Source organism: Phalaenopsis equestris, unplaced genomic scaffold (assembly GCF_001263595.1).
Source record: "Phalaenopsis equestris unplaced genomic scaffold, ASM126359v1 Scaffold000096, whole genome shotgun sequence".
In the NCBI taxonomy this organism is placed as follows: domain Eukaryota; kingdom Viridiplantae; phylum Streptophyta; class Magnoliopsida; order Asparagales; family Orchidaceae; genus Phalaenopsis; species Phalaenopsis equestris.
The window spans coordinates 665,696-680,334 of record NW_018164538.1 but is presented as its reverse complement, the minus strand read 5'-3'; the positions used below and the strand labels follow the sequence as shown (position 1 = coordinate 680,334).

Sequence of the window (14,639 nt, the reverse complement as noted above, 5' to 3'; positions counted from 1 at the left end):
CAATTTCATTGGCAAAACAACACTTTTTGCAACTGCACTTACCCCAGCTCCTCCTGACCGATCAGCTCCTCCTGACCGATCATCACCGGCCGCAACTGCACCTGCCGCAGCTTACGAACTCCGCTGGACTGCCTCTTCTCCTCGTCGCTACAGCCTTCTCGCAGCAAATGAAAGATTCCCTTTCTTCAGCCTCTAACAATGGATTTGATTGCCTTTCTCCAGCAAAAGAAAAAATCCAAGAAAATCCGATTCCTTTTTTTTTTCAACCTCCATGGAATATTCCACTACACAGTTCAACAGTTTCCTTCCTTCAGCAAAGAGTTCCAGCAAGAGGGAATATTCCGTTGTAACTGCCTCCTCTGCGAATCCTCTGGAACCGCCGAAATCCTCCCGCGAAACTTCGCCACGAAATTTCTCTCGCGAGTAACTTCTACGCAGACGATCTTCCTTCTATCGCGACTCCCTTGCGATCTGTCCGAACCGAAGACCTTTTCTGCAACAATTCACCCCTTTGCCTCACTGAAACTGCCAAAATCCTTCTCCTGTTGTTCCTCCGCCGAAGCCCTGTCGTAGAAACAACCACAAACCATCTCTTCGCGCGTCCCGCCGAATATATCAAAATAATATAATCCAAGTTGTTGATTATATCCTTAGGAGACAAGTTGTGCTCCATGCTGAGCCACAATGCCATTAGACTTGTGTTTGATTGGTAGATCAAAAACCCAACTTCCTTGAGTTTGAGGTACATCAAATTCTACCAAAATTGCTTTCTACCAAACATATTTTTTTATTAACTTTGATGTAGGAGGTTGGGCGGGTGATAGAAATAGAATGGAGAAGGTACAAAATTTCTTTAGAATATAAGTGAGACATGTTTGAGTTTGGGTTACTATTGATGATATTTTGGAGGGGTTGAGAGATGCACAATAGGTGTAAAAATGTGTTAGGGGGGAAGTAGGAATTAAAATATGAATAGAAGATGGTGTTTTAGGAGAAGAGACTACAGTATTTGGCATATGCTGTATAGAAATTATTGTTGTCGTTGAGATGAAATCAGAGGTGTTTATAGGTTCAAGAATGTGTTTTCATCACATATTGATTATATTACTTTAACCAATTATAAAAAACTTCATTATTAATATTATTGTTCCATTTCATTAGAAGAGGAGAGTTAGCAGAGACTAAAGCAAGCAGGAGAAGACAAACTAAGTTTTTTTCGCTGGATCAGAATCCACCTTCTCTTGCTAGCGAGCATGAAGTGGTTATTCAGTCGTTATAGATTGGTCTTCGTGACAAATCCTCAATTAAACCCATGAAAACTCTATAAAATCTAAAAAAACTTTATTGGTAAAAAGAAAATTTCCGTATATGAGGGTATAGAGAAAGAAAACCTCATTGAATTGAGCATCTACGCTTTCCTCATTCAGGATTGGAGTCCGTGATGGAACATAATAAAAACTTTCACAATTGCTGGAAGGGCCATTTGTTGCCTGTGATGGAATGGAATAAAAACTATCGTACTCGTTGGAAGGGTCATCTGTTTTTTCCTCATCTGTATTTGGAGCATATGTTAAAAGAGGATGAACAACTTCAAGCTGGCAAGAGAAGGCAGATTCTGATCCAGTGAAGGTAACTTAGCTTGTCAGCTCCTGCTCGGTTCAATCTCTACTAACTCTCTTCTCTTGTAATGGAATGAAAGAAGAATATTAATAATAAAGTTTTTTATAATTGGTTAAGTAATTTAATTAATCTGTGATGAAAACATGCTCCTGCCCTTTAAATACCTCTAATTTCATCCCATCAGCAACAATAACTTCTACATAACATATACCAAATACACCTGTCTCTTCTTTTAAAACCCCACCTTATATTAATATTTCGATACCTACTTCCCCCCAAAACATATTTACAGAAACTGGGTATCTCTGAACCACTCCAAACTATCATCAATAGTAAACCAAACATAATTTGTCGCGCTTAAACCCTAAAGAAATTTTTAACCTTCTCCATTCTATTTCTATCATTGATCCAGCCTCCTACAACCAAGTTATTAAAAAAGGTTTTTGTTAGAAAGTAATTTCAACAGAGTTTGATAAACCAAACACAATTCTAATGACATTATGACTCAACATAATGCACAACTTGCGCCTAAGGATATAAGCAACAACTTTGATTATATTACTTTGAAATATTTAGTTATGTAGTAAAACTATCAACAATTTATATACTTCTTACGATGACCACTACTTTACATTGGAAGTCATTCAATTTGATACATCCAATAAACTTTTTGAAACAGTTAACTTGCATTGAGGTGATAAGAAGGGTTTTGACAAGTTATCAAGATAAGCTATAACATGTTATAATCATTGTTCCTTATGTCCAACAACTGTCTTTTTACGACCATCGTTTTGTTTCAACAATTTATATTACTTGCAGGAATGATACTGATGTGTGCTAGAAAATTCGCGGCGGTAGAGTAATGAATTATCGTCTTAGCGTTGCACGAGAATTCAGCACACACTCAGATGAAAATAAATCAAGCTGTGATAACACCATCAGTAAAAAGGGAAAAACCACGGGGCCTGACCCAGTTATAAAAATTCACTATACGATGATGATTACAAATGATGATAATTATAGATGTCCCTTATCCCACAGGCGAGAAAGAGTTACTAGCTTTCCACGGTATAACGTCGACTGATGACGTCTAGTAAGCGGTGGTTGACGGAGGGGAGCGGGGGCTAAAAACAATCGATGGCGGATGACGGTCGGTGGTAGTTGACAGAGGTCGGCGGTGATAGGCGGCGTTCAACAGTGGTCGGCGGTGGTCGACAGAAGTCGGCGGTCGTTGTCGACGGTCAGTGGTGGTCGACGGCGATCGACGATGGCGATGATGATCTTGGACTTGAACTCCTTCTCAAAGCCTCATCCCCCTTCATGTGAGGGGTGATGTCATATTTATAGTGTTTTGAGTGCAATTAATGCAGCAATATGAACCATTTTGATCGGACGACCCGGAGAGCTTCTCTTGATCAGATGATATTTGATGAACATTTGAGTGCCTTAACAAAGTCAAAATTGAGCAATCTTGGGCTCTTTGGATTCATCTTTTCGAGACGCTCGATTCGACTCTGAACTCGCTAGATTCGACATTCGTTTGACCTTTCAAATGCCTCTGGAAACCTTCCAAGAGTGGTTTGATGATTTGATCCGAGCTTGATTTGAATCGGATTGGATTGACTTTCATATCATTAGATCCGTCTCATCTAGCCGATCAGTTTGACTATAAGTTTGACGACCACTACTTTACATTGGAAGTCATTCAATTTTATATATCCAATAAACTTTTTGAAACAGTTAAACTTGCATTGAGGTGATAAGAAGGGTTTTGATAAGTTATCAAGATAAGCTATAACATGTTATAATCATAGATGACTCTCAATCAATGTTTGGATGTTTCTTGTTCAAAAAATTGCACCGAGATTCGTGCTGGTTCATTAAAATTTATTGCTGACGTATCAGATACCGATGTCTCTTCTTTCTCTTCAGTATTACTTCTCATATGCTCTGCGGTATGTTTCTCTACGGGCTTTTAATTATTTCTTGCATATACTCTGCGGTATGTTTCTCTACGGGCTTTTAATTATTCCATATGAACCACATTTAAAAATAGATTTGTAGGATTCTAAATGGGTCATAATCTAATTTCACTTTGGGCCATTATCTATTCATGTTTATTTTAATTGATCTTTTTGTATTGCATGTAAGAATGTCATGATCTTACCCATTTTTTTATTTATTGATTTTTTGATTTGTTTAAAAGTGAATATTAGTTCTTCAGATATTAACTTTTTATCTTTGACCAAGCAATTTACAGGCACCCTTAGGATATTGAAAATGACAATAAAATAAATGTCATGCAATGAAATTATGAATAATAGCATATCATATATATTCAAATTACATTAATTCTTTTATTTTAGATTCTGAACCATTTTCAATCATTCAAAATAATATGGTCCTCTCTAACGACAACGTATGTGTGTAACTTGTTTGCATTTTATTAATTCTCCTACTATAGCATAAATGCTTACGACTATATATATTTTATGTATTGGTATGATACAATCTTTTATAACTCTCTCATTGTTTGAATCTCTCTTGATACCCACAATAGTTCACAATCTATTATTCTTTTTGATAGGGAAATGATTGCAAGAGTTCACCATAATCTTAGTTCTCTTGTAACTTGTAAGATATAATGTCTGATGAACAAGATGGTATACTATTGCATGGTTTTTTTTTGTGTTTTTAGTTGATGAATCTCGAAAACTTATACTAGAATTGACAAAATCAAACCACTCACCTTCTAATTGAATCCAAAAATTATAGAAACCATTGAATAATTCCCTCATAGTACAGCACCGTTTAAAGATAAGAAACCAGAAGAGTGTTATGTTTGCATGTCAAACCTTACCTGTTGCTCAACCTCAGAAGCAACAACATCACGGGTCTATTTTTCTTCTGATTCACTTTCTTTGGTGCTGTTAGAACCTTCTTCTGAGGAGATACGCAACCAACTACCTATTTCGTCTAATCATTTTCAACATGAAAAGTAAAAAATCAAGTAAAAAGGAGCTAAAAAATAGTTAGCTAAAATGTTGATAAAATAAAAAAGTTGCGACGAGCGAGCACCTAAAAGTGGATCATCTTGGTCACCTAACTCAGGCATCTGACTTCGTAGCTCTGACGTGAAGTTAGAATTTACCATCTCTGGTTGTGTGTCGCCGATCATAATTGCATTATGAAGGCCTTCAGTAGTGCCAGAGCTATATTGCATAACATTACATAAGCTCTGAATTTGGCCAATTCTTGTAGTAGACTGAGCTCCAATTGTTGGGATAGAGTAAGGTCCAATTGGTGTCTCTGGTGGCAAAGTTTGCTCGTGAGTTTGTCCTCCTGTGCTTGTCATAATATCATGAGCTTGAGAAGTTGAAACTATAGGCTCATATTGTTCTACCCTCATTTGGTTACCCATCTCAAATGGATAACCTGGTTGAAAATGCTGCATGCAAAGTACTGAAATTAGATAAATGAGAGTAGAGGTGCCAAAAACTGACCAGACAGGTCATGTAGAATCGAACTTCAGTTGAATTTGAATTGAGTTGATTAATTTTTTAGTTGTGTTCTGGTCTAAAATTCTAACACGTTTAATTTTTTCCGGTCAAGTTTGTATCGACTCACCACCCAAAATTGACCCGTCAAACCAAAATTCAACCCAAAATTAACCCAAATCTAACCCAATAGCCCAAATTTGATCGGAATTTAAATCAACATTAACCCAATTTTGACCCAAATAATTTTTTTTCATATATATTAAAATGGTTATATGGGTTGGGTTTGAGGCAATTAGGTTGAAAGCGGATCAAGTTTGAGTTTTTTAATATTTGGGTTTGATTTATGTCAAGCAGCTTTGGGTTGTCGATTTCCAGTCAGAACCAAATGCAACCTTTGATTTGACACCTCTGAAAGAAAGAGTTAGAAAAATGATGTGTGATTAATGTAGGCAAAAACTAACTTGAAATATCATAGGAATTGGCCCATCTTGAGTTATATAAACAGCCGGTCCACAAATTACAAATCCCTGCTCCTAAAACAACGAGAGAGCACATAAGTTCATGAAATTTAGAAAGCAGTTTGTCATTGTTGCTTGGATAGGAAAGCTTTTGACGGAAAAATAACATACTGGACTGTCCCCCATGTGTAAGCACGTGGCTGCTCGACCAAGCTCTAGGATCATGGCACCCAGATGTTGCAGTGCTACACCTAACTGCCTTGCTGCAAACTGAGCCTGAATTCGCAGAACTGGGTCGGAGGAGCCAGTTGAATTTTCCAAACGTTCAGCTAGATTCTGTACATTTAGAATAATTAGAAAAATAATTAAGTTAGGCTGAATTAAAAAAAAGAAAGAAGGTACAATAAAGTTTGGTTAACATGTCCTCTGACAAATGACATGCTCCAATTTATTCCAAAATCATGGAAGATGAAGAAATTAGCAAACACAATGATCAAAAGAATAATAAATATTACATTGTTGGAAATAATATGATGAAGTTTAAGTTACTCTTTATAATTCAGCTTAAAATGAAGGATTAAAGGGAGATAAAGCACATACTCTGAGAGCCCAGGATGTATCGTTTGTCAGAAGTCGGTTTGTTCGGCCCAAAACAAAAGTAAAAAATTCAGGGGTAGGTACCGTTGAAAAATCTTCACTATGCCAAAACTCTGCTACTGTGCCCGTCCAACGCCCCACACGTTGAGTATCCCTCCATGGGTTATATCTCATTTGGAATACATCTTCCAACCGATCGATGTTATCGAAGATAGTTGTCAAAGCATCATAACGTGCTGGCTCAGGCTGAAATTCATAATAGGCAATTTAACACTAGGATGCAATAAATGTCTACTTGTGCATAATGATGAGAATTTTGTTTGAAGATCATTAATGGATTCAAATATGGTCTTGGATTGAGATCCGATGGAAGAAAAGGAACCCAACTATGAGTTGAAATCACAGACAAAAATTTTTCAAGCCAATTTTGAGCCATACGAATCGGCTCAAATTTCGTATATACACAATCACACTTTTGCATTTTATAAATTTATTTGTCTTCATTCATTTTAAGCTGGCTTAATCGAACTGAGCTAGCTTGTTTTGATTTTTGAGCTGGAGCTGATCAAAATAGCTCACTTTGAGCAAGCTCATTTCGATTTTGAGCTAGATTGAGCTGAATTCAATTTCTAACCAACCTGACTCAAAATCGAGTACAATGAGTTACGAGCCAATTTCAAGTCGCATTTAAACCCCTTTGTGCCAATTTCAAGTCAAACCAAGCTCGACTCGAAATAGGATTGTTCACAAGCTTAAAACTTGAAATACGTACCTCGATTAAATTTTCAAGTTCCGAAGCTTGCATAGGCTCAAACGGAAGGTAGGATAGATCCTGATCCAGCGGTATTTGGCTTCCACCTGCTGGGTCGTCTCCTTCAGTCCCGATGATGGTATGAGAACTTATTGCTTCAGCACCTAAATGTGAACCCGAAAGAAAAAAAACTGTTAGGAATAAATTACAAGTAAAAAAAGGATTTAACTAAGCATTCATGAACATTTTCTTCTGCGAAAATTAATTCAAACATGCACCTCTTTTTTTTCATGACATACTAGAGCTTTAGCATCATTATATAATTATTTATTTCATATTAAAAAAATTGAAATATTATTGAAAAGTTGATGCTCGCATGTATCAGTTATTCCTTGTTTATAATAATACTTCTTTTCTCAGATAACACAAGAACAATTCATGGCTATTAGATACAATACCGCTCATCTCGATGCAAATCTGAAAGTATTTATTCACAGAATGCACAGGTCTTTGTGTTGTTATTGATTTCGTTGTCTTTTTTCCTTGATTTTGTATCTTTTATAGTTTGCATTACAGAGCTCTAGGATTTCTTACATCATCATCATCATTACTGTTTATGTATGTAATTATAACATTTATACATATTCTACGGGCATGGTTTAAAGAACACCTTCAAATTTATGCCTCACTTTGGCCTGGTGAGGCATGCGTCTTAGTGAGGTTGAGGTACATCTATTTAAATGTGCCTAAAAAAATTTGGCTTATATGACTTAAAATTTTTAATTTAAAAGTTTAATATATAAAATAAATTTATTTTGCTATTTCTATACATCAAACCTAAAACAAATAGAATTGAGAACTTGAATTATACAAACCTTTTTGACTTCTTATCATACATTGCACTTGCAGTCAATGCTACTTGTTTTTAGGTAAATTGAGGATAGGGCGTAAAGGAAAAATCACTATTATGATAATTCTATGATGATCCACTAAATGATGAGAATGGGGGAGATTTTTAAATTCATAAATTATAATATCAATGATTTACCTATTAGTCAGATTGAAATTGGAGGGGGACAAGCGAAGAGATTTACTGTCATGACATTTATACTTAAACTTATGAACACAAAATATTTTAATTTATGATTATGGAATTTTAAATATTGACAGCAAATTTGCATCATCATCAAGCTGGAGAGTAGTGAGGGTTCTCATACTAGTATCAATACCTCAATATGTAGTTGCATAACTTTGCTAGACTATGAATCAGGTTGGTTAGATTGGAGTTTTGCTTAGAATAAGGTATAGTTTTGTATCACATATTAAAATTGTACAATCTAAAACTCAAGGTCCAATCCAAATGATAATCAATTTAGCCAAGCCAACTACTTCCCCCATCTCACTCCTACTAGCTTCAACAAAAAAGATATTGGAGATTGCTCTTTATCACCCAAAAAAGCCTAATTGAATTAAATAATACATAAGCATTTGTAATCCATAAAATTGATTATTTAGAATGAGTGATTCCAACAGAGAACTAGTTCAAGAAAGAAACTTAAACATGCCTAAATAAGCATTTGAAAGAACAAATTGTACTCTATAAAATAACCAAACATGCTTGAAACTATTAAAATATAAATTAAAGATTCTAAAAAAACGTTATGAAACTATTGAAATAAGTCAACTAAAATTAAAATCAAACTTAGGTTGTCTATTAGGCTTCCACCTGCTGGGTCGTCTCCTTCTGTCCCGATGATGGCATGAGAACTTATTGCTTCAGCACCTAGAACCCGAAATAAAAAAAAAATGTTAGGAATAAATTACAAGTAAATAAAGGATTTAACTATGCATTCATGAACATTTTCTTCTGCGAAAATTAATTCAGACATGCACCTCTTTATTTTCATGACATACTAGAGCTTTAGTATCATTATATAATAATTTCCTTCATATTAAAAAACTCGAAATATTATTCAAAAGTTGACGCTTGCATGCATTAGTTATCCCTTGTTTATAATCATACTTCTCTCCTCAGATAACACAAGAACAATTCATGGCTATTAGATACAATACCACTCATCTCGATGCAAATCTGAAAGTATTTATTCACAAAATGCACAAGTCTTTGCATTGTTATTGATTTTGTTGTCTTTTTGCCTTGATTTTGTATCTTTTATAGTTTGCATTACAAAGCTCTAAAATTTCTTATGTGTGTGTGTGTGTGTGCGCGACTATATCATCATCATTACTGTTTATGTATGTAATTATAACATTTATACATATTCTACTCACAAACACATAAATATATTGGGCATTGTTTAAAATTGCACAATAGTAGACACCTCAAAGTTTGTCTTAGTGTGATTTTGATAAAGAACACGTTCAAATTTATGCCTCACTTTGGCTTGGTGAGGCATGCGTCTTAGTGAGGTTGAGGTACATCTATTTAAATGTACCTAGAAAATTTTGGCTTAATGATTTAAAAATTTTAATTGAAAATTTTAATATATAAAATAAATTATATCTTGCTATTTCTCTACATCAAACCTAAAACAAATAGAATTGAGAACTTGAATTATACGAACCTTTTTGACTTCTTATCATACATTGCACTTGCGTCAATGCTACTTGTTTTTAGGTGAATTGAGGATAGGGCGTAAAGAAAAAAATCACTATTATAATAATTCTACGATGATCCACTAATGATGAGAACGAGGGAGATTTTTAAATTCATAAATTATAATATCAATGATTTGTCTATTAGTCAGTTTGAAATTGGAGGGAAGAGGTTTATTGTTATGACATTTATACTTAACCTTATGAGCACAAAATTTTTTAATTTATGATTATGAAATTTTAAATATTGACAACATATTTGCATCATCATCAAGCTTGAGAATAGTGAGGGCTCTCATACTAGTATCAATACCTCAATATGTAGTTGCATAACTTTGCTAGACTATGAATCAGGTTGATTAGATTGAAGTTTTGCTTAGAATAAGGTATAGTTTTGTATCACATATTAAAATTGTACAATCTAAAACTTACAAATGTCCAATCCAAATAATAATCAATTTAGCCAACTACTTCCCTCATCTCACCCCTACATTTAGCTTCAACAAAAAAGATATTGGAGATAACTCTTTATCACCCAAAAAGGCTTAATTGAAGATAAGCATTTGTAATCCATAAAATTGATTATTTAGAATGAGTGATTCCAACAGAGAACTAGTTCAAGAAAGAAACTTAAACATGCCTAAATAAGCATTTGAAAGAACAAATTGTACTCTATAAAATAACCAAACATGCTTGAAACTATTAAAATATAAATTAAAGATTCTAAAAAAACGTTATGAAACTATTGAAATAAGTCAACTAAAATTAAAATCAAACTTAGGTTGCTACTTACATCATATTTGCCCAGCTTGAGATATAAAACGCTCTAATAAATTGAATGTATCATCACAAATAGGTCTACTTTATAAATTTACAAAATGGCTTTAACATCCACCATCAATTGTGGACATAATTTAAACAACAAAAAATAAAAAAAATTAGAGAACAAAAAATAAAAAATTTTACATGTATACCGAGTTATTGGATACTTAGCAGAAGTAGAATTTTTTACATAACAACAAAAAGTAGGTTCTTCTTAAAATTTTTACATGTATGTTTATAACAAAAAATATAATTATATACATGTATACAAAGTTTTGGATACTCAGCAAAAATAAAAATTTTTACATAGCAACAAAAAAATCTTTTCAGATAATTATAACAAAAGATAGAAAATTTTACGTGTATACTCAGCTTAATGATAACTACAGAGTCTATTTTTAGTTGATATGTTGATTCTTATGAGTCTAAATTTTGATTTTCAAGTAGTTGATTATTGCATTCACTCCTACAACATAAATAATGGTTGCTACTAAGTTATTAATTCTATAAATATAGACTTTGTGGTTCTTATTCAATTAGTGCTTGTTGTAGAAGGAGATGCTTATGAATGGATAAATAAATCCTTTGTTTCTTTTAATTTATTCTTGATTGTTCTGTTTCTTTTGGGTTCACATTCAGGTGTTGTAATGGAAAGTTCTCATACCGCCATCAGGATTGAAGCAGACATCCCAGCAGGTGCAATTCTTGAATATGAATGCAACCAAATTTGACATCATAATAAGTTATTATCCAAACCAATTAACACGAGTATGTGTTGGCACATATATAGCATATATTTAAATACTAATAATAACAAAATGTCTACATACATGATTAAAATAAAGATAATAAATTTTTTTTAAATAAATAAATAAAATAGAGGCATCATAGTGGTAGCTTCAACACCCCAAAACATGTGAGGTCCACACCACTTGAAATAACAACAATAACAATAATAAATAATTTTTAATAATGCTAGTGTAGAATAATAATACTTTGGGTAACTTATCTTCTTGAATTGACACATAATCATAGTAAATATCTCAATGATTTAGACTATTTGTTCGGTTGAATTGGGAGTGTAAGAGACGAAGAGGTTTATTGCTATGATTTTTTTTAATGTTATTATGTTATTTATGATTTATTTTTTTATTAAATTAATTATTTAATTTCTAGACTTTCATTCCATAACATGTTGATATTTTTGTCTTCTCTTATGGACATAAAATGCGTCAATGCATGATTGTGCAATTTTATATATTGGCAACAAATTCTCATCCTCTTCCAAACTTGAGAGTAGTGAGGGCTCCCACACTAGTATCAATACCTCAATTTGTAATTGCAAGTCTTTACTAGACTATGAACCATGTTGTTTTGATTGAATCTTTACCTAGAATAACATCTAATTCAACATTGCACATTAAAATTTAATAATATAAAACATAAAGATCCAAACAAAAAAAAAATCAACAATACTAAGCCAAATATCTCCCCCTACCCTACCCCAACATTTAATTTCTAGACTTTCATTCCATAACATGTTGATATTTTTGTCTTCTCTTATGGACATAAAATGAGTCAATGCATGATTGTGCAATTTTATATATTGACAGCTAATTCTTATCCTCTTCCAAACTTGAGAGTAGTGAGGGTTCCCACACTAGTATCAATACCTCAATTTGTAATTGCAAGACTTTACTAGACTATGAACCATGTTGATTTGATTGAATCTTTACTTAGATTAACATCTAATTCAACATTGCACATTAAAATTCAATAATATAAAACATAAAGATCCAAACCAAAAGAAAAAAATCAACAATAGTAAGCCAAATATCTCCCCCCACCCTACCCCAACATGTAGCTTCCAAAAAAAAAAAATCTAATTGAAGCAAATCACATAGAAGCAGTTCTAATCCATAAAATACACTATCTTGAATGAGTGATTCAAACAAAGAACCAGTTCACGTGCCAAAATAAGCATTAGGAAGAACAAATTGTACTCTATTAAGGGACTAAATCACATGCATGCTTGAAGCTATTAAATTTAAAACGAAGATTCTAAAAAATTTAATGAATCATTGAAATAAAGTCAATTAAGAATAAAACAAGAACTAACTTGGGTGTATTTTTACTATTATTCTATCGTTTTAGTTTGTTTTTAATTTTGCGATTTCTGCATCACATCTGTCGAAGCTTCATCTCCTCTTCTGTTGCTCTCATTACAACGTATTACTTAGGTTTGTAAAGAACTTATGTAAAGCTTGATTGTTAGAGTAGTATTCTATTTAAAAATTTGTTTGTTTCAACTCATAAGCTAATTGATATCTTTTTTACTGTCTTCTAAAACTTTCAAAACTTGGAAAATATGTAGAACACTCATCCACATTAATGATATTGACGTTTTGGAAGATAAAACTGAATTAATGATACTGGAAAGTCTAAATAGAGTGAATATTTGCTAGTAAACTTGTGAAGAAACAGAAATTGTCATCTGTATAGGGGTGTACATAAGTCGATCTGACTCGAGCATAGCTCGTTAACGAGCTCACGAGTCGAGCTTATCGTGCCACAAGCTCGAGCTCGAGTTCAAACTGAAGCTATTTTAGATCTAACTTGTCCCAACTTGGCTCGTTGGCTCAGAAGCTGGCTCAATTAGGCTACCACTAGTTATTTCAATACATATTTGGGTGAGCTACATTGCATCCTCCTCCTTCGTTCACCAATACTTTATCTGGTAAGCTCCCATAAAAAAAAAAAATAAAATTTTTAGCTCGAAGTTGTGAGTTGACTGCTACCACTGTAAAAAAAAAAATTTTTTTTAGCTCGAAGTTGTGAGTTGACTGCTACCACTACGAGCAGAGCTCCAACTCACAATATGACAAACAATCTGAGTTCGTGTTTGACATGGCCAGAGCTTGACTCATTTACACCACTTGATCCACATTACTCTTCATTTCTATTTCCTTTCTCCAAAGATATCTCACGATTCCGGTTTTAGGAAGCATGACATCAATTATTATAAACTACTACTGATTAGTCAAGTGGCAGAAGACAAAACTTTATACCTCTTAGCCTTCTGCACAATACTTGGTTGGCCTGTTCAGTGTGTTGGGTTTAGTGGAGCCCAGGTCCACTTGTAAAAATTAATTGAACTTCCATATTTCCTCTGCATTATTTCTTATTTTATCAGGCAATGCTTTCCTAAAGAGGACCCAACTCATTAATGCTCTTCCCGACACCCTCTGAAAATTGCGATTTTGAACATTACCTTTGCTGGGCCGAATTAAGGCAAATTATAATTAATCAATATTACTTAATGCCTAAAGTTCCGCCAAAGATAGCTTCTCTCGCCTTCTGCTTCCCCGATTTGTACCACTTCAGCAATTTGGCTTTGTCTTTAAATGACCCAAAAGGTATGCTGAAAAGTGCTTGACATGGAGTAGGCTTCCTCTCTCATCAATTTGTTTGTTGTGAGGTTCTACAGAACAAAATAAACAGCTCTCTGTTATTTCCTTGGGATATCTCCTCTTCGACATTGGTAGCTTTCTCGGTCTTCTTCTTAGGTACTGTTGCTCACTGATAGTGAGAGAGAGGAAAAGACAATGAGGAAGGGAGAGAGAAAGAAGCTTGGAGCTCTTATTCCTTTCTTCTTCTTCTTCGGTGTTGGTGCTCATGGGTAGAGTGAGAAGGGAGGAGAGAGAGATGAAGAGAGAGAGAGAGAGAGAGAGAGAAAGTTGTTTCTTTTAAGTTGACGTAATCGACGGTGCAATTTCTCAAAGTAATAAAATCCTCTGTAGCTTCGTGGACGTAGGCAATTTGTCGAACTATATAAATCTGTGTTCCGCAGTGTTTTCTGTTTACGAATTTCTCATTTTAATTTTTCACTTTATTGCCATCGTTTTTCACAACAACTGATATGAGAGTTGTGGTTTTGGATCTAAGAAAAAATGATGGTTGGAAATGAAATGATAGCATTGGGGATCAAGAAGTGTAATGCCATAGATTTTGATTACTGGAGGATGCAGATAGAGTACTACCTCTATGAGACTAAACTTCATCTTCCGTTACTGAGAAAATGATCAGACAAGAGGGATGAGACTGATTGGAATCTGTTGGATTGACAGGTTTTGTAGGTTATTCGATTAACTCTATCGAGATCCTTAAACTTCATCTTCCGTTATTGAGAAAATGATCAGACAAGAGGGATGCGACTGATTGGAATCTGTTGGATTGACATGTTTTGTAGGTTATTCGATTAACTCTATCGAGATC

The 14,639-nt window shown here is 34.0% G+C and overlaps 1 protein-coding gene across 7 annotated transcripts in view; it reads right to left on the bottom strand.

Annotated features, from left to right (window-relative positions):
* LOC110020446 overlaps positions 1–14,639 on the bottom strand; it is a 28,990-nt gene that overhangs the window by 8,598 nt on the left and 5,753 nt on the right. The window contains exons 5-12 of one of the 7 annotated variants that reach the window (XM_020718551.1): positions 11,182–11,186; positions 8,653–8,712; positions 6,948–7,090; positions 6,179–6,421; positions 5,750–5,914; positions 5,582–5,653; positions 4,699–5,068; positions 4,481–4,587 (exon numbers count right to left, since the gene is read on the bottom strand). In XM_020718551.1, coding sequence (XP_020574210.1) covers positions 4,517–4,587; positions 4,699–5,068; positions 5,582–5,653; positions 5,750–5,914; positions 6,179–6,421; positions 6,948–7,090; positions 8,653–8,712; positions 11,182–11,186 — 1,129 coding nt within the window. In that variant the 3' untranslated portion in view covers positions 4,481–4,516. Of the gene's footprint in view, positions 1–4,480; positions 4,597–4,698; positions 5,069–5,581; positions 5,654–5,749; positions 5,915–6,178; positions 6,422–6,947; positions 7,103–8,652; positions 8,713–11,181; positions 11,187–14,639 lie in introns of all 7 variants that reach the window. The other 6 variants (XM_020718549.1, XM_020718548.1, XM_020718553.1 and 3 more) reach the window with 6 other exon arrangements.